Source organism: Podarcis liolepis, assembly GCF_965112155.1.
Source record: "Podarcis liolepis genome assembly, chromosome: 8".
Classification (NCBI taxonomy): domain Eukaryota; kingdom Metazoa; phylum Chordata; class Lepidosauria; order Squamata; family Lacertidae; genus Podarcis; species Podarcis liolepis.
This window is the reverse complement of record NC_139560.1, coordinates 1268711-1295076: the sequence shown is the minus strand read 5'-3', so window position 1 is coordinate 1295076 and position 26366 is coordinate 1268711. Positions and strand designations below refer to the sequence as shown.

Here is a 26366-nt window from a genome sequence, read left to right as displayed (position 1 = left end):
AAGGAAGGAGAGCCCACAACCTTCCACTGTCAAACAGCTCTTGCCATCGGAAAGGTCTTCCTGATGTTTAGTCGGAATCTCCTTTCTTGTAACCTGAAGCCATGGGTTTGAGTCCTACCCTCCAGAGCAGCAGAAAAGCTTGTCCATCTTCCATGCAAAGCCCTTCAGCTATTTCAAGATAGCTTATCTTGTCACCTCCCCATATCTGGATCAGTCCAACGGCCCATCTAGACCAGCATGCTGCCCTCTCAGCGCCCAACCAGATGCCTGGCCATTTCACGTTCCCCGAGGACATCGGGACGGGACTGGGCCTGAACACCTTGGCCTTGTGGGACATTGTGGAGGCTTCCGGGGTCAGAATCCACCCCCCACCCCTGAGAGCCTGCTGTCAAAACACTGTGCAGTCCTCTACCTCCCCAACCCTCAGAGCTGGGACAGTCTCAAGGCAGACGCAGCCCTGGCTTTGGGTGGGCGGGACTGTTGTGCGTCACTCAAGGGCCTGGGATGACCCCCCCACCCTTATGTTTTGACACCCGGCTGTGTTGTGCTCAAGGTGGGAGGGGCCGCAGCCCAGAACAGAGGCCAGTGAGCTCAGGGAAAGTCCCTGGCCCCTCCAGCTGGAGCAGGCATAGGCAACCTTCGGCCCTCCAGATGGTTTGGACTACAATTCCCATCATCCCTGACTGCTGGTCCTGTTAGCTAGGGATCATGGGAGTTGTGGGCCAAAACGTCTGGAGGGCCAAAGGTTGCCTATGCCTGAGCCAGAGCATCTTAGGCAAGCAGGACAAGGAAGACCCAAGACCCTCTCATCCCGACGGCACAGAGGATCGGTCGCAGCCCTGGGCAAAATGGGCCCAGCGGTCCGACGCCGTCTGTAAGGAGGTTGCAGAAGTTTGGAGTATTTTGTGTTCCACAATTCAGGGTTACAGAAGAAGGTGTGTCCGTCCTCAGCTCTAACCTCTCCAAAGTCAGTCTTATAAGGGTAGGTTTGAACAATTTGGGGCAATTAAAATGTTAAAAGTTAAATAGACATTGTGGAAGGAGGAGTGTGAAGGTATATAGAAGTGTAAAGGTAAAGGGACCCCTGACTATTAGGTCCAGTTGTGGCCGACTCTGGGGTTGTGGCGCTCATCTCGCTTTACTGGCCAAGGGAGCCGGCGTACAGCTTCTTGGTCATGTGGCCAGCATGACTAAGCCGCTTCTGGCGAACCAGAGCAGCACATGGAAACGCCGTTTTCCTTCCCGCCGGAGTGGTACCTATTTATCTACTTGCACTTTGACGTGCTTTCAAACTGCTAGGTTGGCAGCAGCTGCGACCGAGCAACGGGAGCTCACCCTGTCGCGGGGATTTGAACTGCCAACCTTCCAATCGGCAAGTCCTAGGCTCTGTGGTTTAACCCATAGCGCCACCCGCGTCCCTATATAGAAGTGTACATATGGTTAATTTGAATATGTTATTATTGAATAGGTATATTATTGAATATTGTATACCCAATGTATCAGCCACCTGGGGGGTTTCACTGTTTGTGTTTTGGTGGTTGACAAATATAAAATACATTAAAAATAAAATAAAATACGGGAGTCAGAATTTGAGAGCTGGAAGGGACCCACGAGGGCCATCTAGTCGAACTCCCTTGCAGTGAAGGAAACGCGGCTAGAGAATTCCTGGCAGGCGGCTGTCCAACCCCTCCTTAAAAGCCTCCAAGGAAGGAGAGTGTGTTCCACCGCTCAACAGCTCTTACGGCCAGCAAGTTCTTCCTAATACTTGGTAGAACTCTCCTTCCGAGTAATTTGAGTCTGATCCCTGGAGCAGCAAGGAAAAAGCTTGTTCCATGATGACTTCCTTTTACACACACACACACACACACACACACAACCAGGAACGAGTGTTTGGCCACACTGCCCTGTTAGGGACATAGAAAATAAATTTTATTCTCCGCTTCGGTGCCCACACTGCGGCTGCATCCCTAACCACGACCCCCATGGGAAGAGCGCAGCCGGCATCCCTCGAGACAGACCTCCTCCGCCCGTTGCCAGAGTCCGTGCTCGTTGCCGCAGAGGGGGAGGAGGAGCGATGGCGGCGGCAGCGGCCCAGGCTTGGCTCTTTGACATACTCAACAAAAACAAACGGGGGAAAATAATAATAATATCATATTCCAGAGACAGGACCCCCCCTCCCCGCACCTGCCCACCGCCACGCTGTCCCCCTCCTGCCTGCTGCGGGTGGGGGGCCACGGAGCCTTGCAGAGGCAGGCGGGCAGGCGGGCAGGCGGGCGGGCGGGGGGCAAGGCCGCGGGCTTGGCGGTGCTGGGAGCCAGAGGTGGCGCCGTCGAGGTCAAGGCTGCGCTCCAGCAGTGGCGGGCACCGGCGAGCCCAGAGTGTTCGGAGAAGAGATGACGGGGGAGGCTGCCAGGCTGCCGATGGGCTGAGAGGCGGACATGGAGGCGATCCCTGCGCAAGAGAGGGAGGAAGAGGGCAGAGAGTCAGGGCCCCATCGCGGCGGAAGGGGGTGGGGAGCAGGGGCCCATCAGCCCTCCCTCGGGTCCCACGCCAGAGCAGTGTTACCGTCCTGAATGCAGTCAACACAGTTTCCTTCTTTTAGATAACTTGCTGCTCTGTTTGAATTAATAATAATAATAATAATAATAATAATAATAATAATAATAATAATAATTTATTATTTATACCCCGCCCATCTGGCTGAGTTTCCCCAGCCACTCTGGGCGACTCCCAATTGAGTGTTAAAAACAATACAGCATAAAACTTCCCTAAACAGGGCTGCCTTCAGGTGTCTTTTAAAGATAAGATAGCTGCTTATTTCCTTCACATCTGGTGGGAGGGCGTTCTACAGGGTGGGCACCACTACCGAGAAGGCCCTCTGCCTGGTTCCCGGTAACCTCACTTCTCGCAACGAGGGAACCGCCAGAAGGCCCTCGGCGCTGGATACTTAGATTAGCTGCTGAAGATTCTGCTTTTCTCTGTATTACTTCCTTGTTTTCACTATTATTTTTGTCACTGCCCAGATAGCCATTTACTTCATTTTCAAAATCCCGTAAAGCCTTGGCTGTCTTTTTTTCAGGCCTGGAAAAAACAGTTCTACTTTGCTCCCTTCCACTGCAGCAACACTGAAAGCTGAAGGAAATGGATTATTTAAAAGCGGACAATTTGGACAGGCCGTCCTCAGATACTCAGAAGCAATGGAAAATGTAATTAGTTCTGGAATCCAAAGTCCAGAGGATCTAAGTATTTTGTATTCAAAACAGAGCAGCATGTTACCTAAAAGAAGGAAACTGTGTCGACTGCATTCAAGACGGTAACAGTGCACTAGAACTGCATCCATATTCTCCAAAAACTCTTCTGCGTTGAGCCACACCAGAGCAGGGCAGAGACGGGCACCCCTGGCTCCGGAAACCTACCTGCCAACATGCTGGAGGAGCTGACGGGCGTGTTAGCTGCCGAGAGCACCGTAGAGGAGCCCATCCTGGCCGGATCTTTCACTATTGGATCTGGACAGGAGAGCAGAGAATGAGAGGGAGGTAGAGTTGGAAGGGGAATCTAGCGTCAGGGTCTGGGTGGGTGCAGAGAAATGGTGGGGGGCACCAGGTGGGGAACCAAGAGAGGAAGAAGGGTCAGAGCCTGGGGATTGGCGGTGGGGTGACTCTGAGTGGTCAGAAGAAGAAGAAGAGAGTTTGGATTTGATACCCCGCTTTATCACTACCCGAAGGAGTCTCAAAGCGGCTAACATTCTCCTTTCCCTTCCTCCCCCACAACAAACTCTCTGTGAGGTGAGTGGGGCTGAGAGACTTCAGAGAAGCGTGACTGGCCCAAGGGCACCCAGCAGCTGCATGTGGAGGAGCGGAGACGCGAACCCGGTTCCCCAGATTACGAGACTACCGCTCTTAACCACTACACCACACTGGCTCTGAGGGAAAAGGGGGAGAGGACCGCAGGGAGGAAGCGCCGGAAGCTGGAGCAGCAACAGGGTTTAGTGAGCAGGAAGAGGCTGTGGCAGAGAGCAGTCCAGACTCAGAGGCAGGAGACAGAGGGGAGACCGGCTACTGAAGAATCCAGGGAGTCTCTCCCTCCTGCTGCAACCAGCTCCCTTCCATCTTGGTCTCCCAGAACACACAGAGAAATGAAAAGAGCAGAGCAGAGGTTGGCTGCATGCAGACACAGTCTCCGTTTGCTTGGGGGAAAACCCTGGAGAGGAGGGGACTGTGGGAAGGTGTGTGTGTGGGCGGGTGACATTCAGTCCTCACAACTGCCTCATCGGGGGGAAACCTGCTGGGAAGACTTGCTGTGATCACGAGGCCTGTGCTGGTCCCCACCGCCTGCCAACCCAAAGAGCACCCCAATAGCTACTGGAGCAGGAGGGAGAGCTTTGGGGTCCCCAGAGGGCAAGGGGCCCTGGGGAAAGGGGGGCACTGGTAGGGCCTGCAGAGTTTGGGTAGAGCCCAAGGCAAGACCAGGAGTGCACGTTGGGTGCTTGAAGACACCGCCGCAGGGTCGTGGGCAAAGGCCTGGGAGAAATGGCCTGGCACCCCTCATGGCAGAGTCGTGCGCTGGGCCTCAGGCAGGTAAGCAAAAGGACAACGGGCAGGGTGGAGCAACTGGCCAGCTAGAACCTGGTGTCCGAGTGTGCCATTGTAGGGGGAGGCAGGGGGGTCCTCACCTGGAGGGCTGCGGCCTGATCCGAGGTGGGGCGCAGCAGCAGTGTTCCCACCAGGCAACCATTCAGCAATGGCTCCCCAGATGGATGGGCACCCAGGTGCAGGTGGCCCTGGCTCTGAGAAAGCAGGGAGCCAGGGCCCAATAAGGAGGGGGGCAGGAGGGGAGAGTGGCGGGGGGGCACGTACAGAAGTAAGGGTGCTCCATGGCCTCGCGGGCCGTGAGCCGGGTCTGGTGGTCGTAGCGCAGCAGCTTGTCCAGGAAGTCGAGGGCCTCCGTGCTCACCAAGTGCTGGTTCTCGCTGTGCACAAAACGCTCCCATCGCTTGCGAGAGTGTCTGGGCGGGAGAGAGATGGGCGGGGGGAGTCACAGGTCTGGCGCTCAAGGGCCCCGAAGCCACACGCTGCAAGGCCAGGGCCCCGGGACCTTAACCCACACACCCCACGCACAAGGGAAGGGACTTTGGGGGGCAGCGCAAGGTCCTCTGTGTCTGATTGGAAGCCCCTCTCGCCAAGAAAGAGTGACTCTGGCCTGGCAAGGAACAGACTCACAGAAGGGTCCCCCCAAGGTCATCCAGCCCAACCCCCTGCAATGTCCTGGCAAGGCTTCCGGGTGCCCCGCGCTCACCTGCCCAGGATGTCGTTGAAGCGGGGGTCCAGTTCAATGTTGTACTTGTCAATGTAGTCATAGAGGTCCTCTGTGCCCAAGACCTTTGCGATCCGCACCAACTGGGAAGGGAGGGGGAGGAGGTGGTGAGAAAGCACAGAATGCGGGGGGGGGGGGAGAGGAGACAGGATCCCACCCACGCACCGAGCGAGGGGAGCGGACAGGGCCCAGCCCGGCTAGAACTGAAGCAGGTGCATAATTAGAAAATTCTTGGAAGTAATAAATAGGCTTAGGGGAGGAATATGTGCTAGTAAATATTAAGGATTAGAATATTAATAAATTAGAAGAGCTTAGTAAATGTTAGGAGTCAATATTATTAGAAATATGAATTTGGAGACCTGTCATACAGGTGATATAACGAATCCAGTTAGAGGGGATGAGAGGAAGTCAGTTATTAATGTTATGAGAATTAGATATCTGAAGAAATAATTCTTTTTTGGGTTTAGTTTACCGTATTGTAAAGTGTTTTTCTTTGTTGTGTGTTTTGTAATGTCTTTCTTTGTCATAAATGTTGAAAATCAATTAAAAAATGTGGGGGGGGGAATAGAACTGAAGCAGGTGTAGCCTCACCTGAGCAGGTCTCCCACCACAGTCCTGCTGACACCACACTCCCCAGACAAACGACCCGTTTCCTCCTCCCCCTTGGGCAAAAGCGAGAACCAAAATGAGAGTTTCCCTCACCTGGTCGTAGTTGTCGTGTCCGTGGAAGAAGGGCTCCTTGCGGAATATCATACTGGCCAGCATGCAGCCCAAACTCCACATGTCCAGACTGTAGTCATACATCTGCAGAAGGAAGGAGGGCCGGGGGGGGGGGGGGGAGAGAGAGCAGTGAAGCAACTGGGGGGGGCGCAGGGGGAGAGCCACCAAGAGATAGGACACCTTCCCCCGCCCCTGCCCCAGAACCAAGCTTTCAGAAGGCTACAAACACCTTCGCCCCCTGCCCAGCCTTGCCCACCCCTCTGTTTTGGTCGGCTCAGACCATCTCCTGCTGAACCCACTGCCGTGGGCAGGCCCCCCAGGGACACCGACCCCCTGCCCCTCTGGAGAACCAGGTGGCACGGATGGTCCAGCCCAGGCCTGCCCCAAGCAGCGTCTCCAGCAAACACCCTCGTTTTCAGGTGTCTGGGCAGAAGAGCGCCCTCTTCGCACGCAGGCGACCGCAGGCTCTCTCCCGAGGACAGAGAAAGGGCCCTGGGGTGCCCTCCTGCTCTCCCTCCGCCTGGAAGGGATGGGCTGGGCGCCAGGCAGCGCTGCGGAGCAAGGCCCTGGTCTCCAACCTACCTGGTAGTCCACCAGGAGCTCTGGACCCTTGAAGTACCGGGAGGCCACTCGCACGTTGTACTCTTGCCCCGGGTGGTAGAACTCGGCCAGCCCCCAGTCGATCAGGCGCAGCTGCAGGCAGGGAAGGGAGAGGCCAGGGGGGCCCTGAGCGCCAGAGGAAGCCGGGAGGGAGGGGGAGGGGGGAGAGGACCCCCACCCTGGTCCCAGCAGCCACGAGCAGACAGGCTGCCCAAGGAAGCCTGCTTTCAAGGAAAGGGATCCGAAGAGTGCGCTGTTGATTACTATGTGCATTTCAACAGATTGTTTTTTCACTGTTTTTTCATTGTTTGAATTCGACAGATCATTTTAATTGTTGTTGTTTTTAAAAGAACCCTTCTACATCTTTTAGCTCTGTGTGATTTATCTGTATTTTAATTTTTTGCAAGCCGCCTTGAGCCCCGCTTCTGGCAGGTGGGGTGGAGAAGGGGCATAAATACATACATAATCTGGGGCAGGTGGGGGACCTTTAAAGCCCTAAACGGCCTCAATCCAGGATACCTGAAGGAGTATCTTCACCCCCATCATTCTACCCAGACACTGAGGTCCAGTGCCGAGGGCCTTCTGGCAGTTCCCTCACTGTGAGAAGCAAAGCTACAGGGAACCAGGCAGAGGGCCTTCTTGGTGATGGCACCCGCCCTGTGGAACGCCCTCCCACCAGATGTCAAAGAGAAAAACAACTACCAGATTTTTAGAAGACATCTGAAGGCAGCCCTGTTTAGGGAAGCTTTTAATGTTTAACAGACTACTGTATTTTAATACTTTGTTGGAAGCCACCCAGAGTAGCTGGGGAAACCCAGCCAGATGGGCGAGGTATAAATAATAAATTCTATTCTATTCCACTGAGGTGCAGAGCTCGATGTGTCTCCAGGCCATGACAAACGCTCCCTAGCTGGACACTGCTGGACCGGCCGACTGGCCTTGAGCCAGCTGGCTGTGCCAGGCGAGGAAACCTCCATGGCCCCTCTCAACACCCGCCCCATGATAGCCTTACCTTCCGGTGCTCATGGTCTATCATCACGTTGTGAGGCTTGACGTCCCGGTGCATGACGCCCATGCTGTGGCAGTAATCCAGCGCCTGCAGAGAAAGAGGGAAGGAGAGGTGGGCAGCGGCAAACAGGTCTTCGCATTGGGAAGAGCATCCTTGCCTTGCCTCAAAAGCAGAGCCACGCAAGGAAGCAGCTCTGGGCTCAGGATCCGGCCCCTTGGCCAGCCTACTCCCCACGACCACACAAGTTCTTTCCCAACTCTGGCTGGAGTCGACAGGGGGTGGATCTGGTGCTTTCTGTGTTCTCCTAAGCCACAGGCTAAGCTGGAGAAAGACTGGATGCCACCCATAGCGAGAAGCATGCGCACAGCCTCTCTTGAGCTCCTGGGTCACAGGTCAGGAGCCCCTGCTCTGCCCCCCAACCCGGCATAGTCACTGTGTGGGGCTAACCAAAGCACAGATCGGCTCATCTCCCCCACCCAATTCCCCTGCGCTCAGTTCCTTACCTTCAAGATTTCATACATGTAGAATCGGATGTCAAAGTCCGAGAGCGTCTGATACAATTGCTTGGAAGAAAAGAGATATTGCAAAAGTGCCATTAGCAAGACAGCTCTCAGAGCTCTGGGCCTGATCTGTTTCCGGCAGCAAGGCTCTGCCCTGCCATCTGCAATGCGCTGCCAGCACAGCACCTCTCGACTTATGCTCAGAGCACCTCTCTGCGCATTGCCGAGGGATCACAACGACCTGCCTGGTCTGGAAGGATGCTGAAGGGTTTCAAGGTTAGAGGGCTTAAAACGGAGGCTTTGCAGCCCACCCTGCTCACAGCAAAGCTGGAGGATGACTTTCACGCACGTCCCCTCCAAACGGGATCACAGAATTGTGGAGTTGGAAGGGACCCCAGGAGTCATCTAGTCCAGCCCCCTGCAATGCAGGAACAGCAGCTAAAGAATCCCTAATCCAGAAGGTCACCCAACGTCTCCAACAAAGGAGAATTCCACCACCTTCCGAGGGAGTACGTTCCACAGCCGAATGGCTCTTACTGTCAGAAAGTTCTTCCTAAAGTTTAGTCAGAATAATAATAATAATAATTTACTATTTATACCCCGCCCATCTGGCTGGGCTTCCCCAGCCACTCTGGGCGGCTTCCAACAGAGTATTAAAATACAGTAATGCATCAAACATTAAAAGCTTCCCTGAACAGGGCTGCCTTCAGATGTCGTCTAAAAGTCTGGTAGTTGTTGTTCTCTTTGACATCTGGTGGGAGGGCGTTCCACAGGGCAGGTGCCACTACTGAGAAGGCCCTCTGCCTGGTTCCCTGTAACTTGGCTTCTCGCTTTAAGGCTCCCTCTGGCTTTGTCTCACCACCTGAAACCCCAACACTTCCAGGGCCTGAGCCCAGGGCGAGGGATGGGTCTGTAGGAGAAGGGAGTAGCATCGAATCCATCCAGGAGCTGCTGTCTTGCCTCATCTCCTGCAGGCTGCCTGTGCTGCCCCCTTCCCCTGACGGCACATCACCATCTCCTGCACTGAAACCATCTCCTCAAATGGGAGAAGAGCCAGCCACTGCCCAGCTGAGAGACGGCTCTGCCGTCCCTCTGCCTCCCTGGCACGTCCAGGAGAAGAAGAAGTGGTGTTTGGATTTGATATCCCACTTTATCACTACCCTAAGGAGTCTCAAAGCGGCCAACAATCTCCTTTCCCTTCCTCTCCCACAAGGTGAGTGGGGCTGAGAGGCTTCAGGGAAGTGTGACTGGCCCAAGGTCACCCAGCAGCTGCAGGTGGAGGAGCAGAGACTCGAACCTGGTTCCCCAGCAGCTGCAAGTGGAGGAGCGGGGAAGCGAACCCGGTTCCCCAGATTACGAGTCCACCGCTCTAACCACTACACCACACTGGGAGGAAGTCGGCTTCCTAGGACTAAGAGACCGAAGAAAGAGTGGACAGAAAAACCCATTTGACTGCTCTCAGATGGGTTTTACGGTGGTGGCCTAGGAAAGAAAGCATCGCACACATGGCCCAGATAAGGACAGGGCTCTTTAATCTCTCCACACCATTCAGGTGGTATTTCTCTCTCTCTGTGTGTGTGTGTGTGTGTGTGTGTTATGGGCAACGGATAGAAGGAGGGGCAACAGTGAGGAGCTGGAGGGGGGAGACCTGAATGAAGCTGACACCACATCCCTCCCCCAAGTCAGCCCACCACTGACTCCAAGTCAAAGACGGGTTTTCCAGCAGCCCTGGAACAGAAGGGTGACATTGCGCAGCCTCTCCAGGACTTTAGACCCATAGTTAAGCTCCACCCCACCCAATACACATGCACACACATCAGAAAGTGAGGAGGCACCCAGAGGCATCGCATCACCCAACCAGCCTCCACTCACCTTAAAATCTGTATTGTTGACATGCTCAAAGACCAGGGCGGGTGTCCGGGACTGCAGAGCCAGCGCAGAGCGTTCCAGGGCAGGAGAGAGAAAAAACAGAGAATGACGAGAAGGGTTTAGTCTCAAAGCCCTGAGGGGGGACAGAGAGGAGCAGAGTCTTCCTTCTCCCCTAGCCCCCCAAAAGCTACTGTAGCCACGCTGCATCTACGGAGCAGGTGAGCCAGGATGGGGGTGGGCCGAAGGGAGACAGCAGCCCCCTGGGAAGCCCCCCGACTCAGTTCTGGGGGATCACCAATGGCCAGGATTCTTGAAAAGGAAGCTGGGCGGGGAAGACCTGGTTTCTGATGCAGAGAGGTGCCTGTTCCCCTCGCAAGCAGGACCGCAGGGTCAAGGTGGGCAAGGGATGTAGCTGAGTGGCAGAACACCTGCTCTGCGTGCAGAAGGGCCCAGGGTCCACCCCAGCGGCATTTCCAGGAAGGGCTGGCAGAGATGCTTTGCCTGGAATCCTGGTCAGGGTAGACAGTCCTGAGCTATGTTCCTAAGGGGTCCAGAAGCACACAATTAAACTGTCCTAAGCGGCTCTGGGCCTGGGCTCCTGCAGCCAAGAAAGAACAGCTAGATTTCATTTCACTTTCAGTTTCAGTTTGTATACTGCTTTTCTATATTACAGTGGTACCTCGGGTTAAGTACAGTGGTGCCTCGCAGGACGAAATTAATTCGTTCTGCGAGTTTTTTCGTCTTGCGAATTTTTCGTCTTGCGAAGTACAGTCAAGTCGCAACTGCACCTCTTCAAGCGGTTTTAAGAAAAAGGAAACAAACTCGCAAGCCCATAGGGAAATTCGTCTTGCGAAGCAACTCAAAAAACGAAAAACTCTTTCGTCTTGCGAGGCATTCGTCTTGCGAGGTACCACTGTACTTAATTCATTCCGGAGGTCCGTACTTAATCTGAAACTGTTCTTAACCTGAAGCACCACTTTAACTAATGGAGCCTCCTGCTGCCACTGAGCGATTTCTGTTCTCATCCTGAAGCAAAGTTCTTAGCCTGAGGTAATATTTCTGGGTTAGCGGAGTCTGTAACCTGAAGCGTATGTAACCTGAAGCACATGTAACCAGAGGTACCATGCACAAGGCAGTTTGCAGTCTGAAGAAACAGCAAAGTAGATGGCAAAGGTCACACACCTAATGACCATCTGAGCCAATGCAAGAAAGGCAGAATGGAAGCATAACTTTAAAATAAACAACTTATATCTGGATACCAGGGAGAGGCCCTGCACAAGCTGCCCTGCCACACTCTGCTGGCCTGGAGCTTGGAACAAAGTAGGCTATGGATAAAAATAAATACCCCACATAGCCTGATATATATAATAATAATAATTTATTATTTATACCCTGCCCATCTGGCTGGGTCTCCCCAGCCACCCTGGGCGGCTTCCAACAAAGTGTTAAAATACAGTGGTCTGTTAAACATTAAAAGCTTCCCTAAACAGGGCTGCCTTCAGATGTCTTCTAAAAGTCTGGTAGTTGTTGTTCTCTTTGACATCTGGTGGGAGGGCGTTCCACAGGGCGGGCGCCACCACCGAGAAGGCCCTCTGCCTGGTTTCCTGTACCTTGGCTTCTCGCAGGCAGGGAACCGCCAGAAGGCCCTCGGCGCTGGATCTCAGCGTCCAGGCTGAGCAATGGGGGTGGAGACGCTCCTTCAGGTATACTGGATTGAGGCCATTTAGGGCTTTAAAGGTCAGCACCAACATTTTGAATTGTGCTCGGAAATGTACTGGATCAGGGAGCCAGACCTGCCCTCTGGCCAAAAGGCAGCCCCCTCCAGGCAGAGCTTGAGCTAGGGTGGCCCACCAGGAGAGAGCAGCCTGGGGGTCCCAGAAGGGCGCAGGCTCAGCAGGCAGCTCCAGGTTCCAGGAGGAAGGAACATGGCGGGGAGGGGGAATGCTCTTCCCAGCCACAAAATGACAACTCCCGGTGTTGTTTTTTTGCCCAGCACGGCTGCCTTGCTTGAGGCAGGCCGCGTCTCTGGGATCCAGGTGGAGAGAAGCCAGGGAGGTTTCCATGCCCCACTTACAAGAACTTCCTGCCTCTTTTGAAAATAAGCTTGAAAGGGGACCAGCTGCCTTGCGCTTCATCGAGCGCTGTGCGCATGAATGCTGCCACACACACACACACACACACACACACACACACCAGCCCTTACCACGGGGTCCTTGACTATGTCTAGAAGGCTGATAATGTTGGGGCCTCCTCGGAGATTTTCGAGGATCTTGATCTCACGCTTGATTTTCTTCTTTTTTACTGGCTGAAAAAGAGAGTGCAACACAGTCGTTGTCGCAAAGGTCCGGAATCAAGGCAACCAGCAGCACAGAGCACTTTGCACACTCAAACGCACACTGAGCTCAGGTTTTGCTTTATGGTTCTTGGCTGAGGATCGCAGCACCTGCAATTCCACGGCAAAGGTGAGAGGATGGAGGAGGCGGGGGTCCAAAGGCCCCCCGAGGACACAAACTCCACCTGGGACTTCCTCAGGTTTCCTAGCCTTTAGGAGACGAGGCTGTTCAATGCAATTTCAAGCTTTGCTTTTGCAATTAAGATGTATAAACACAAAATCCTCCTCTTTCTTTTGTAATTTATATTTAATTCTGGGTTTTCCCCCCCTGCCAGATAAATTTAGACAATGCTTTCCACCATTCTTTAAAACATTCAATATTATCAATAATTGGTAAAGCTTGGAATAAAAACAACATCTTTGGCAATACATTCATCTTACCCACCGATATTCGGCCCATTAATGACAATTTTAGACTTGACCAGATCTCAAGATCTCTCTTAATTTCATTCCATAATTTCTCATAATTATCTTTATATAAATTCACATTTTTCACCGATAAATTCACACCCAAATATCTCACTTTCTTCACAAAAACAAGGCCTGCCTTTTCTTGAAGGATTTTTCTCTCCTCGTTATCTATTTTTTTTTGCAACACTTTGGTTTTGCTCTTATTTAACTTGAATCCTGCTACTTGCCCAAACTCCTGAATCAGCTCCAGTGCTTTTCCTGCCTTACTGGAGTCTGGATTTTGTAAAGTGAACACCTAATCATCAGCAAAGCAGAAACACCACCTTTCAAGAGGTTGTAGCACTTCACGTCTGCCCCCTCAGCAGCCTCTACAACACCCCTGCGAGGGAGGCAGCTGCTGTCCCCATGCAGGGGTTTACCCGCAGCTGCCTGGCAAGTGCCTGCCAGGGATGAGATTTGAACTGGAAACCTCCCAGCCCAATCCCTGGCCAAAGAGACACCACCACACCCCCACCCCCGCCAGGAGAAAGGGGTCACAGGCAAGAAATTCAGGACCTCTTGCTCCCCACCCACCTTGAGGATTTTCACCACGACTTTCTCGTTGTTGGTGATGTTGATGGCTTCGAAGACCTCGCTGTATTTGCCACGGCCAAGCTTCCGAACAAGCTGGTAGTCATCTTGATTGCTGTTAGAGAAGAAGAAGGGTTTTTTTGAAAGGGGTTGGCATGCTCAGGTGGGCTGCCTGTGGGCTAATCCAGCAGGGCTCTGCGGTTCCCCTACCCCCATTCCACGACGTGCGACTCGTAGTCCCAATATTCACGGGGCCTCTGTGTGTTGACGTCCGCATAGACCCTCGCTCGGCTTGGCACCGGGCCCGACATGCTCTCCCAGCCTGGAGGTCAGCGCCTCAATTGCTCTGGGGAAAAGGAGGAGGAGAGGATAAGCACAGGGGCATTAGAGAAAGGAACCAAAGGTCATTATTAGGCACTAAGATAAAAGAGAAGAGGGAGGGGAAAGGGGGTATAGCAGTTAGAGTGTCAGACTTGGACCTGGGAGACAGGGGTTCGAATCTCCCCACTCGCTCAGCCATGAAGCTCGCTGTCTCTTGGCCCAGCATGCCTCGCAAGGTTGTTGTGGAGCTTAAGTGAGCAAGAGGCAGAACCATGTTTGCCACCTCAAGCTCCTTGGAGGGAAAAGACGGGGTGTAAATGCAGTAAGTAAATGAGAAATGAAAGCTCTTCTCCCCAGCCCTTTTGCTCAAAACAGCAAAGCAAACCCAGAAGCCGCCGAAATAGCTCTGAAGGGTCTCCTCTAAGTTGGGGCACTTTGTGAAGCTTTGGTCAAGGGTTGGTGGCAAGAGAGAGCCCAGGAGAAGAGGAGGCAGCAAGAAGCACCAGCAATGGGAACCTGGAAGGCCCACGTGCCCATGCTCACACAGGGGCACACGCCTCGCTCCGTCTGCCAGCCTCGCCCTTTGGCTGCCCAAGCCCTCAGGATGAGACCTGCAACAGCAAGCGCAAGAGGCCTGCACACCTCATGTCCTCAAGGAGCCAGCATGGTGGATGGATGCAGAGATTGCATCCATAGTATCACGTCACAGGGGGTGAAGTTCTGGGGATGGCGTGCATATGCAAAAAAGCTCTCTACCTTCTGCACATTCAATTTGTGCAATTTCAATCGGTCAGCCTTCAACCACGTAGTTGAAATCGTTCACGCCAAACACATGTAATCTGTGATCGTAAACTGATCTGGGAGCAGGGGTGGGGTGCCTGATAGCGCCTCAGCTCATTGCCTGCTGGCAGGGAACTGCCATCAGCTCAGAGGCGAGAGGTGGAAGGGCAGTTGTGTTATAGGGAACCTCCGAAAGTCTTGCGAAGCAGCTCCTCCTCTGGCCAGGAGGAAAGACCCACCTCCAGTGGGGAGGAGGTGGTGGGACCAGGGGATGCTAGGGAGAGCCTCAACACCGACCCTGAGCAAGCCAGAGAGGAGGGAGGTACCCCTTTGCCAGCGCCCACGTTGCGCAGTAGGTTTCGGCGCAGGGAGGGGAGGAGAAGGTTGGGGGTCAAGCGACTGTTATGCTGGGGGAGGTACAAGGACCGGCCACTCCCAGATTCTGCTAGCGACTGCGCCAGACATGAACATGCAATGCTCTTCACTGTAAATGGTTTTGCACTAAGAATAAAGCCTGGAAAAGACAGGAGGCGGGACTATCTGGACCACTGGCCTGATCCAATAGGCTCTTCTTAGGTTCTTATGGCAGGTCAGCCCGGCTCCGTGAGCAGGAAAGTGTACCTGCCTAGAACCCCACAATGGAGGCAATGCAGAAATCAGCAGAAATACGTCTTTGCCTGTGGCTTCTGCATTGCAGGGCATTGGGCTCCCAACTGATGACTCCATTTTAATGCCTCCCAACCTGAAGGCCTGCAGGAGCTCCAACCAACATCCCAGGGGGAGCAGAGAGGAAAGCAAAGCACCTCAAGGGAGTTTTGTCCTAGCACAGAGGAGACCTTCAGACCATGCTTGCCATTTTCCAGCTTCCCCAACAGCCAGCTGCAAAAAGGGCTTCCTCTGAATCATGTGAGAGCTTGCACATAGTGAGATGATAGCAATGTGTGCGCGCACACACACACCCCTAGCAACTTAGCCAGACTCTGCTGGTTGAATACTATCGGAGCGCCTGGAAATACTCAGGCTGCAGGTGGTCTCCACCTGTAGGCAGGGAGCTTCAGAGCATCCCCTGGCAGACTGTGCAACAAAAGGCTCACCCGCTCCACCATCCTCTTTCCCGCAGGCACCAACAAGAGACCTCCAGGAAGTTCACAAGCAGGACCAGAAGGCGTGCTTGTCCCCAGCACCGGGAATTTCAGCCTCCAATTCACCACCCTGATTAACGCCGTCTGTGCAGACACTAAGAGCTGAGCGAAAGGGACCAAGCTCTGCCCATGGAAAACAGCTTCCTGTGTATGACTCTCTCCTGAGAAAGACACCGGAACGCTCCCTCTGACAGCAGAGCCAGACTAGGATGCTCATTCTGCTTTAAAGGGGGGATCCAAGCGAAGGAAGGCCCCCGAGCCACACCTGCTGTCGAGCGAGGCTCCTCCGAGTAATCCCAGCAAAACTCTGCTCTCCTGTGCACCCTGCTCCCAGGCAAATGGGCCACCTTGCTAGCAAGCGGAACGGCAGTTTCTAAACAGAGGCCAAGCTTGGGACGATAGCCTGGGGGGGGCAACACTGCCTCCCTTCCCTGGGATCTCCTTTTCCTTGCAGGCTCGCTTGCCTGGACACCCACCTCGGCAAATCAGCTGCAAAGCTGTCCATAGGAACCGGTTTCAGCAGCTTCCCAGGAATCGAGGCTCTCTCTCAAATGAGTCTTAGCCACCTGGGACTCGGATTTGCATCCCTCAGAAGTCCTGCTGGGGGAAACCAGCAAGCGGGGGTGGGGTGGGAGGCAGCTGGATCCCTGGACTCTGCCTGCCTGGGCAGGGGCAGCGCCATCCCTCCTGGAGGCTGCAATGTGCAGCTTCAAAGGCGAGGCTCTGAGCGAGCGAAGGAGGGAAGGCTGGCTCAGAGGAAGGCGGCTGAGCAGTGTCTCTAGAGAGCCTCCCCCTCTCCGCCCGTTTGCTTCCAGGAGGAGGAAGAGAGAGGGCAGGCTGGCACACAGAGAACAGGAGAAGCAAGCAGCAAAGGCCTGCTCAGCAGGAGAAAGAGGAGGAGGAAGGGACTGCCAGCGAAAGGGCTTGGCCAGGAGTCCCACTAAGGTCAGACCCTCCAAGTGTCCCTATTTTCCAGGGAGGCCCATGATTTAGAGAAGCCACCCTGATTATTTGATCCCAGATTGTCCCACTTTTCCTTAAAGGTAAAGGGACCCCTGACCTTTAGGTCCAGTCGCGAACGACTCTGGGGTTGCGGCGCTCATCTCCCTTTATTGGCTGAGGGAGCCGGCGTACAGCTTCCGGGTCATGTGGCCAGCAGGACTAAGCCGCTTCTGGCGAACCAGAGCAGCGCCATTTACCCTCCCGCCTATGTCAAAAGCCTTGCTGAAATCAAGATACACTATGTCCACAGCATTTCCCTGATCCACCAAGTTTGTAATTCTATCAAAAAAAGAAATCAGATTGATCTGCCATGACTTATTTTTGAGAAACCCATGCTGGGTCTTAGTAATCACAGCATCCTTTTCTAAATGGTCACAGACCGACTGTTGAATTATCTGTTCCTTCCCTGGTATCGATGTCAAGCTCTCTGGTTGGGAGTTACTTGGATCTCCCCCCCCCCCCCTTTTTGAAGATGGGGACATTTGCCTGCCTCGAGTCTGTAGGGACCTCACCTGTTCTCCATGAATTCTCATAGATAATAGACAAAGGCTGAGAGATTACACCCGCAAGCTCCTTGGATGCAGCTTATCAGGCCCTGGAGATTCGAATTCCTTTAAAGGAGCTAGTTGTTCCCTTACCCCCACTTTTCCTACCTTGGGCCCCAGCTCCCTCCTTATATCATTTATCACCAGGTTGGGCACTGCTTTCCTTTTGGGTGAAGACAGAGGCAAAGTAGGTGTTGAGTGGTTCCGCCTTTTCTCCGACACCCAATAGCTTTTCTCTGTCTTCCCCACTGCATGTTCAGATCTCTCCCCACCTTTAAAACAACAACAACTTTACAGCTTAAAATAAAAAAAATTTCTTCCAGTTGCACCTTAGAGGCCAACTAAGTTTGTTATGGTATGAGCTTTCGTGTGTATGCACACTTCTTCAGATTCGTGCATGCACATGAAAGCTCATACCAATAATAAACTTAGTTGGTCTCTAAGGTGCTACTGGAAGGATTTTTTTTATTTTGTTTCGACTACAGCAGACCAACACGGCTACCTACCAGTAACTTTACAGCTGTTTTCAACCTCTGTATTTTAACATCTTTGGTTTTTTTATATTGTTTCCATTCTAATGTATTAAAGTTTAATTATTTTTAAAATGATGATCTTCTATCTGTTTTTAGCTTTTAGTATTTTATCTGTCTTGTTTTAATTTGTGTAAGCAGCCACGAGCCCCAGTTCAGGAAAAGGATGTAAATATTAGAATCAGAGAATTGGAAGAGACCCTGAAGGATAGTCAGTTGTCTCGGTTATGACAAACATTCTTCCCTTTAACATGCTACCTTCTCAGAATCACTTCCCGAAAACAACGGAGGAATCCACTTACTCCTAAACCACAGGCTGCTTTGGGCACTTGGCCAGCGGATTACGAACGCAGCCGTAGGAATGCACTTCTCCACGGCCTCCGTCCCGTCCGGCTCCAGCCCATTTCAGACACAACAAGGAACCCGGAAAGCAGTGCAAGGAAACTGAGCCGGGCCACTAATATCCCCAGCTGACCTCTGTTGACTGGCAAATGAGCACAACACTGATCTAGCGGAGATTGCCAGTGCCGAGGCTGCCTTTCAGTTGGAAGCAGCGGCCACGCTGGGTAACCCGCAGGTCAAAGATATCCTCTGGAGCCGCAGCGGAGGCCCGTGGCAGACACAGCCCGCTCTGCTGGGAGCCCAAGTCAGAGCGGCTTCGATGCTTGGCTCCAGGAAATGGCACTGCCGCCCCGCCTCCCACAAGCATGGGAGTTGCAAGGGGCCCAAAGGCTCACCCAGGGCAGCCCCCTGCAATGACCAGGAACAGGGAACCCCAGAAGCTGCTCGACACAGAGTCAGTCTGTTACTCCACACTGAGCGACAGCAACTCTCCGAGGTTTCAGGCAGGAGTCCTTTCCAGCCCTGCCTGGCGGTGCAGCAAACTTGAGGCTGCTTCTTTCTGTGTTCAAAGCACCCCTGTGGGATGTGCCCCTCAGCCGCTGCCCTTCCTCAAGCCGGCACTGCCCAGCAATTGGCCCCAGGATGGAGCAGAGGGTGCCAATCAGCTGCCAAAGCTTATAAGTGACCACATGGATCTGTGGAACTTGTACCTTTGCAAGTACCCTATGGAGTTTGCTCCACGTCTGTGAGGAGCAGATCTTTCAGTGTGGCAGCCCCTGTGAACTGGAAATCTGCCTAGTCACATTCAGCAGACAGCCTTGTTGTGCTCAAAGTGTTGGTGCTGACCTTGAAAGCCCTAAACGGCCTCGGTCCAGTATACCTGAAGGAGAGTCTCCACCCCCATCATTCTGCTCAGTTGCTGAGGTCCAGCTCCAAGGGCCTTCTGGCGGTTCCCTTCCTGCGAGAAGCCAAGTTACAGGGAACCAGGCAGAGTGCCTTCTTGGTAGTGGCACCCACCCTGTGCAACACCCTCCCATCAGATGTCAAGGAAATAAACAACTATCTGACTTTCAGAAGACATCTGAAGGCAGTCCTGTTTAGGGAAATTTCAAATGTTTGATATTTTACTGCTTTTTTATCATTATTAATATTCTGTTGTGAGCCACCCAGAGCGGCTGGGGAAACCCAGCCAGATGGGCAGGGTATAAATAATAAGTTGTCGTTGTCATTGTTGTTATGCTCTTTCAGACACCTGGTCCAAACTTTTCTGTTTTGACAAACCTACCTGGAAACGTGTGCAAGTTTTACTTGGGCTAATAATAATAGTGATGATGATGATGATGATGTGGCTGACTATATTTGTATATTGACAATTCCTTTATATAACTGCCTAGGGTCTCTTTGACTAAGTGGTTGACAAATTAAATAAAAAAAATAGAGCACTGATTAGATTTTTCTCATGTTCAGCTGCACACCTGAATGCTCATTCTCTGCCCCTACACTTCCTGAATACTCTTTGTCACATAGGACAGCCGAAGCTCCAGAGCAGAATTTGGCTCGCAACAATCTCAGCATGTTTGCAATCCTCATTGTTGCAGGAGAAAACACAAGTGCGTGCACATTCAGACAGCATCCACTGAAAGCTTGAGCAAAAGAGAGCTTTTCCCACCCACCCCTCCCTGACCACAGTAATCCCTCCCAAAATATTTCAAAGTCTCTATATAGGCAGAACCCAGCAGAAAAGGTCATGCAGGCACAACACCCAAATTTGCATAACCTGCCTTGGTTGACCAGGACTTCTGTACAACGGGGTGGTTTTAAACATGTAACTCGAGGCCTGTGTTTACAGTGCTTCAGTGCATTAAAAAACAGAGTGGAGCCTGAGGTAAGCCTCGCACCAAGGTTGTGTGCATTTAAGTCAACACAGCACTTATTTCTGGAAGTGGAGTTCAGCTGGAACTCTGAGAAATGTCTCCTGTCTGAGGCTCCTGCACGTGATAAATCACTGCATTTCCTCCACTTCTCCATGCGCAGGCCAAGTGTGGCAAGCACCCTCAGCGCCAGGCCCTGTCTGCGCATGGCGAAAGAGAGGAAGGTTACCACCTTCATGTGGTTCCCCATGTACGCTGCGCAGACTCTCTGAATTGAGAGCCAGTGTAGCAGTCAGAGAGTCAGACCAGGACCTGGTAGGCCGGGGTTTGTGTCCGCATTCAAACACGAAGCTCACTGGGCTAGTCACTCTCTCCGCCTAGCCTACCTCACAGGGTGGTTGTGAGGATAAAATGGGCCGGGCGAGGGACCTATGTACACCACCTTGAGCTCCTTGCAGGAAAAGGTGGGCTATAGATGCTAGAAATGAATGAATACGGGACCCGAGAATCAGCATGCAATCCTTGACAACAGCCAGACAGAAACGCAGGGTGCAAACAGGGAGCAGGGACAGCAGCAGAGCAAGCTCTCCGTTCGCACCAGCACCCATGCTTGCCTCCGCACCGGCTCACGCTTTCCCTCTCGCCCCGAGAAAAGAGAGGGTGAGCCCCAGGTCACCGGCAGAGAGTTTGCCTCTCTTGTCGCCTCCTCCTACCTTGAGCCTTGGTTAATCTGCAGCTCCACCGCAGCCTCCGGGAGCCGTCCTGCGAGACGCAGAGCAAGGCACGTGCAGCATTCCAGGCAGGCGGGAGTTTGGGGGGGAGGAAGGGGGTGGGCGGCCGGGCAGAGCTCAGGAGGGGCGGTCAGACGCTTCCACGTGGTCAGCAGGTCTCCATCGGGCCCAGGAGGACAAAACGCAAAGGAGATTCCCAAAAACCCAAGCACCTCTTCACAGCATCGCCCTGTGCCTGGAAGAACAGCAAAGGCTTAGGCAGCTCGTCTACATCTCCACCGCAACACACACACTTCACCAACAACACAAGCAACAATGCAAAACCTCAGCCGTTGTGAACGGTGTGCTAAAGTGAAAGAGTATGGACCAGTCTTCCTCAGCCTGGTGCCCTCCAGGTGTTTGGGGCTGCCATTCCCCATAATCCCCTGCCAGCATGGCCGCAGGATGCTAGGGCTGATGGGAGTCGTAGTTCAAAGCATCTGGAGGATGCCAAGTTGGGGGAAGGCTCTGGTAGAGGCAAAATCCCAGCAGATAAGCCAGCAACCATCAACTCTGTCCTACTCAGAGGAGACCTCACTTAGTCAGGTTCATTCATTTCAGCGGGTCTACTCTGAGTAACAGTGAGCTGCCATATTACCTGCAGTTTAAATGGAGGAGGGAAAGGGTTATATTAGAGATAGAAACTAAAAGAACAATTTCCTAAAGTAAAAAACATGTAGGGTTCATAAAGGGTTTTGATCATAGACTCGCAGAACTGTAGAACCATAGAATCTTACAGTTGAAAGGGACCCGATGGTAATCTAGTCTCTTGCAATGTAGGAATCCCTGGGTGGGCTGAAATCGGCGATCTTCTCGTTAACAACAAGCAGCCCTGACCCACTGCGCCAGAGAGAGCATTGATTGGAAATACTCCCGTCTGCTCCAGTGCCAAGGAATCAAATTCCACTTGGAAAACAACACCTTCTACTGAGCAGTAATGGACGAGATATACTTTTCTAAATAAGCAAAATAAATATTGATGGGGTGAGCAGAAAGCAGAGACACACAAAGCAACCGGCCCGGGCTGAGGGGGGCGATTTCTGCAAAGATTGCCTGGGCCTGGTTTGATCCAGCCATTTTTACAGGATCAAGAGAGAGTGTGCAAAGATGGCTCGTCACAGATCAGTTATGCCTTGATTCAGGCCTAGCCAGCATGGGGGTGACCTCCAGACTCCCACCAGCCTCAGGAAACAGGGCCAGTGGACAGGGATGGTGGGAACCATATTTGAGACCCCTGCCTTAATAGTCCAGCCATCCAGACCAGGCCTGCTTGCTCTGAAAGTTCAGCACATTCTTACAGATCTTGCACATATATATCAGGCTCCCAAGCACAACGCAAACCAACACAGCAATGGGAAGGGCCGCAAAACATCTCTTTTGGATGCAAAAGGTCCCAGGTTCAGTCTCTGCAAATAGGGCCAGTAACTCGAAATCCTGAAAAGCCATTACTATCAGTCGGTGCAGACAATGCTGAGCGACATGGACCAATGGTCTGAGTCACAGAGTCGGAAGGGACCCTGAGGGTCATCTAGCCCAACCCCCCGCAAAGCAGGAATCTCAACCAAAGCATCCATGACAGGGGGCCATCCAACCTCTGCTTAAAAACTTCCAAGAAAGGAGAGTCCACCACCTTCCACAGAAGATCGTTTCAGCATAAAGCAATTCCCTGTGTTCACACCTTGGCAACCCTGCGGGTGGGGAGGACGGAAGAGAAGAGCGAGCTCCAACACCCTGAGAGCCCAAAATGCTGCAGGCGCCATCACTCAACTCCCCGCCTGTCTGCACCCCAGTACTGGCCAGGCTCACTCACAGAGGCAAGAGGCCCATGTACAAAGATCTCCCACTTAGATTACTGCAATGTGCTCTACGTGGGGCCACCTTTGAAGGTGACTCGGAAACTACAACTAATCCAGAATGCGGCAGCTAGACTGGTGACTGGGAGCGGCCGCCGAGACCACATAACACCGGTCCTGAGAGATCTGCATTGGCTCCCAGTACGTTTCCGAGCACAATTCAAAGTGTTGGTGATGACCTTGAAAGCCCTAAACAGCTTTAAAGGCCCAGGACACCTGAAGGAGCGTCTCCACCCCCATCATCCATCCCGGACACTGAGGTCCAGCTCCAAGGGCCTTCTGGCGGTTCCCTCACTGCGAGAAGCCAAGTTACAGGGAACCAGGCAGAGGGCCTTCTCGGTAGTGGCACCCGCCCTGTGGAACGCCCTCCCATCAGATGTCAAAGAGAAAAATAACTATCAGGCTTTTAGAAGACATCTGAAGGCAGCCCTGTTTCGGGAAGCTTTTAATGTTTGATGTATTATAGTATTTTAATATTCTTTTGGAAGCCGCCCAGAGTGGCTGGGGAAACCCAGCCAGATGGGCGGGGTACAAATAATAAATTATTATTATTATTATTATTATTATTATTATTATTAAAAGACATCTGAAGGCAGCCCTGTTTAGGGAAGTTTTCAATATTTAATGCTGTATTGTTTTTAACACTCGATGGGAAGCCCCCCAGAGTGGCTGGGGGAACTCAGCCAGATGGGCGGGGTACAAATAAATTGTTGTTGTTGTTGTTGTTGTTGTGCAAAGGGCAGAGTGCAGAAGGCCATCTAAAGAATGGCTGTGCTCAACGACTGAGCACAAGACACCCCTGCTCCAATCCCCAGCATTGCCTTTGAAAGGATCTCTGGAGACAGGGCTGGAAAAGGCCATTGCCTGAGAGACTCCAAGGCTCCGCAGCCGGCAGGAGTGGACAGCACTGAGCTAGTCCAGTTCTGCATAAGGCAGAACATCAGCAGATGCAGCACTCGATCCGAGGTGGTCTAATGAGAACGGTTTCCCAAAACTCATGGGTCCTTCCCGATTCATTTCAGCTAAACATCAGGAGAAACTTCCTTATGGCCAGAGCTGCTGGACAGCAGAGGAAACGGTCTCCGGAGGTGGCAGGCTCTCCTTTGCTGGGGATATTTCCGCAGAGGCCAGGCGTTCATCCGCAGGGATGCTATAGAGCTCAATCAGAGACTTCTCGTCAGAAGGAACATCAAGGGGTCATGTAGTCCAACCCTCTGCAATGCGGAAAAGTCTGGCTCCTGGTACTGGCCAGGGGACCAAAGCCGCACCCCAAAGGCTGCTCCCACTGTCCCCAGGAATAATGTCAAGTCAAGGGGAGGCCAGTCTGGCCCCACCCATTGGTCAGAGGAGGAGGAGCAGTAGCAAGGGGCTTGTTCCTTCATCCCCTGGTGGAAAGAACACTTGGCTCCAACTGCCACTTCTCTGCCCCAGGACAGCAGAAGCAAAGGGAGAGGCCACTCTGACCACTCACCCACCCCCCACCCTGTACAGGGAAAGCCGCTGTGGGCAGCTGTTTAAGCAAGACCACCGACAGGGGAAGTTTGGCCTGGCCAGAACTGGGCATGAGCGCCCACTTCCGGCTCACCACTTTGGCCTGCCTTTCACAGAATTGAAGGGATCCCAAGACCCTGCAAATTGCAAGAGTCACAACTTGGAAGAAGGGGCCTCGCCTCCATCTTTCCCCTCTGCTTCCCTTGCCTTGCGTGAGCTGCTTTGGGAGGCTAGAGCTGTCAGAGAACAACTCCAGGAGATACAAGCCGGATCTTGCAGGGAGCAGCAGGCGGCTGGAGGACAGGACCTTCCCAAGGTCCTTTCCAAGCCAGCGACTCCCATTAAGGGCTCAAGGTAGCGCTCAAACACACACACAAAGGGGACAGGCCTTTCCGGATCACCTGGTTGGGCTGTTGAAAGAGCACCGTTCCGGCACCGGGCTGTTTGTGCTGAGGACTTTTTATCCGCAAAGGCCAAAGGCAGACCTGCTTAAATCAATGTGCTCCTCCCATGTCACCCAGGCGGCTTATCACGGGGCATGATCTTGCGCTTAGTGGGCAACAGCCTCCAGCCTGATCCTAAACCGATTAGAGCAGCATTTTCCGAATTCCAGCTGTTTTTGGACTACAACACCCATCATCCCTAGCTAGCAGGACCAGCGGTCAGGAATGATGGGAACTGTAGTCCAAAAAACACACAAAGACCCAAGTTTGGACACTGGATTAGAGGAACGCAGGAAGAAGCTGTCAAACCATTGCTCCATTTAGCTCAGTATTGTCCACACTGACAGGCAGCACCTCCCCAGGGTTTCAGGCAGGGAGTTTGGCCCTGTTCTCTCAGGAGACGCCCCTGGGGTTTCAACCCGGGACCTTCTGCATGCAAAGCAGGTGTTCCGCAACTGAGCTCCGGCCCTAAAATAAAAACGCATCTATGCAAACGGAAGAGGTGAGAGTTAAGCAAAGAATTGATTCTGGTCTCGGAGTGTGTCTTGTGCGTCTCAGAACTTGTCGTTCTTTGATGGGGGGTTATAGTGTGCCCTCGGGATGCGGGGACCAGATGTGGGGCAGCTACGGAGACAACCGGGAAGGTTGGGGTGGGGAATTTGTGGGAGCCAAAGCCCCCCACCACCATGCCCACCTCTCTCTGCAAGCTGCAAGACCCCCAAAGGGAATCTGATGAGCAGGCACCCTCTCTGCACACCCCCTACAAGATGGGCACCCCACTCCAGGGGGGCCAGTCACAGCTGCTCAGTATCTGGGGCCCCATTTCACTGGGGGAGTGGGGGAAAGGAGAGAGAGAGGACAGGAAGGGCCTCCCCATCCAGAAGGGACCCTTGGCCACCCAAACCTATCCTGACCCCACCCCCCCAAGCCCACAGATCGTATCCCCACCCCCCACAACTGCCCCCCACACTTGACAGGCGGGCAGAGGAGCCAGCTCACTCCTGGGGGAAGAGGTCCCTTCACCTGCCCCCCAAATTGATGGGCATTCCTGTGTGTGTGTGTGCCATGTCATGTGATCGATTATGTGGGGCAGAGCTTACCTGGAACACCCCCCCCCTCTTATTTGATTCAAGTTCGCACCTCTGGAAGGGGGGGCTCTCTCTTTTTCTCTCTCTTTCACCCCCTCACTCCACGTCCGGGTAGGAAGGCCTCTTTCCCCCCCCCCCAATTTCCCTCTTCCCCCCACAAGTCGCCCCCCCGCCCTGCAACAAGGCCCCCCCCCACCCATATCCTCCACCAACACCCCCAGGTCCGCCACACACACACAGCGTGACCCCTTCCCCCCCCCAAATGAAGGACCCCCCCTCAGAAGAGGGTCCCCCTCCGCCCCCCCCCATTTTCCCTTCCCGGCGGCGAAGGGGCTTCTCTCCCCCCCCCCCGCTTCTTTACCTCGGCCCGGCCGCTGAAGCGGCGGCGGCGGCGGCGACCGGGTCGAGCAGGTCTCTCCCGGGTCCGCTCCTGGTGGGAGGAGGGGGGCAGGGAGGGGGCTGGCCTCTCCCGGGTCCGCTGGGGGGGCGACAATATGGCGGCGGCGGCCGCGGGAGGAGGAGGAGGAGGGAGGGAGGGAGGGGCGAGAGAGGGTTTTTCCCGCCGGGCCGAAAGGGGGCGCTCGGCCAAGACTCGCCGCTTCCGGCGCAGGGCCATAGAGAGCGCGGGGAGAAGCCGCTCTGGCACGACGGCCGCACCATAGAGGCGGACATTCGACCGCTGCGCTGACGCGCCGGCCTCCACGCGCACAGGGCGCACGTGTGAATGGAGGGCGTCTTCACGTGTACGATCCGGGTATGGGGCACCAGGCGTGTCCCGCTCGCCTGAACTCCCTGGGAGGGCGT

The 26366-nt window shown here is 53.6% G+C and overlaps 1 protein-coding gene across 1 annotated transcript; it reads right to left on the bottom strand.

The window, feature by feature from the left end:
- Positions 1-1907: 1907 nt before the first annotated feature.
- Positions 1908-26133, bottom strand: LOC310713109 (casein kinase II subunit alpha-like). The gene is made up of 14 exons (XM_083516899.1): positions 25924-26133; positions 20631-20883; positions 13595-13730; positions 13388-13499; positions 12215-12316; positions 10015-10065; positions 8146-8205; positions 7646-7729; positions 6616-6726; positions 6016-6117; positions 5296-5396; positions 4857-5005; positions 3417-3506; positions 1908-2451 (listed from the first exon to the last, which is right to left on the bottom strand). Exons 3-14 carry the CDS (start codon positions 13693-13695, stop codon positions 2336-2338), a joined length of 1179 nt encoding a protein of 392 aa, XP_083373025.1. The 5' UTR covers positions 13696-13730; positions 20631-20883; positions 25924-26133; the 3' UTR covers positions 1908-2335.
- Positions 26134-26366: the final 233 nt, after the last annotated feature.

What these genes read in the sequence shown, in the direction of transcription:
- LOC310713109 (XM_083516899.1), bottom strand. Translation starts at nt 13,695, where the DNA reads ATGTCGGGCCCGGTGCCAAGCCGAGCGAGGGTCTATGCGGACGTCAAC. An exon ending in TCGTGGTGAAAATCCTCAAG is followed by an intron (nt 12,317 to 13,387) that starts GTGGGTGGGGAG and finishes TCTCTTTTTCAG; the next exon opens with CCAGTAAAAAAGAAGAAAAT. An exon ending in ACATAGTCAAGGACCCCGTG is followed by an intron (nt 10,066 to 12,214) that starts GTAAGGGCTGGT and finishes CTGGCTCTGCAG; the next exon opens with TCCCGGACACCCGCCCTGGT.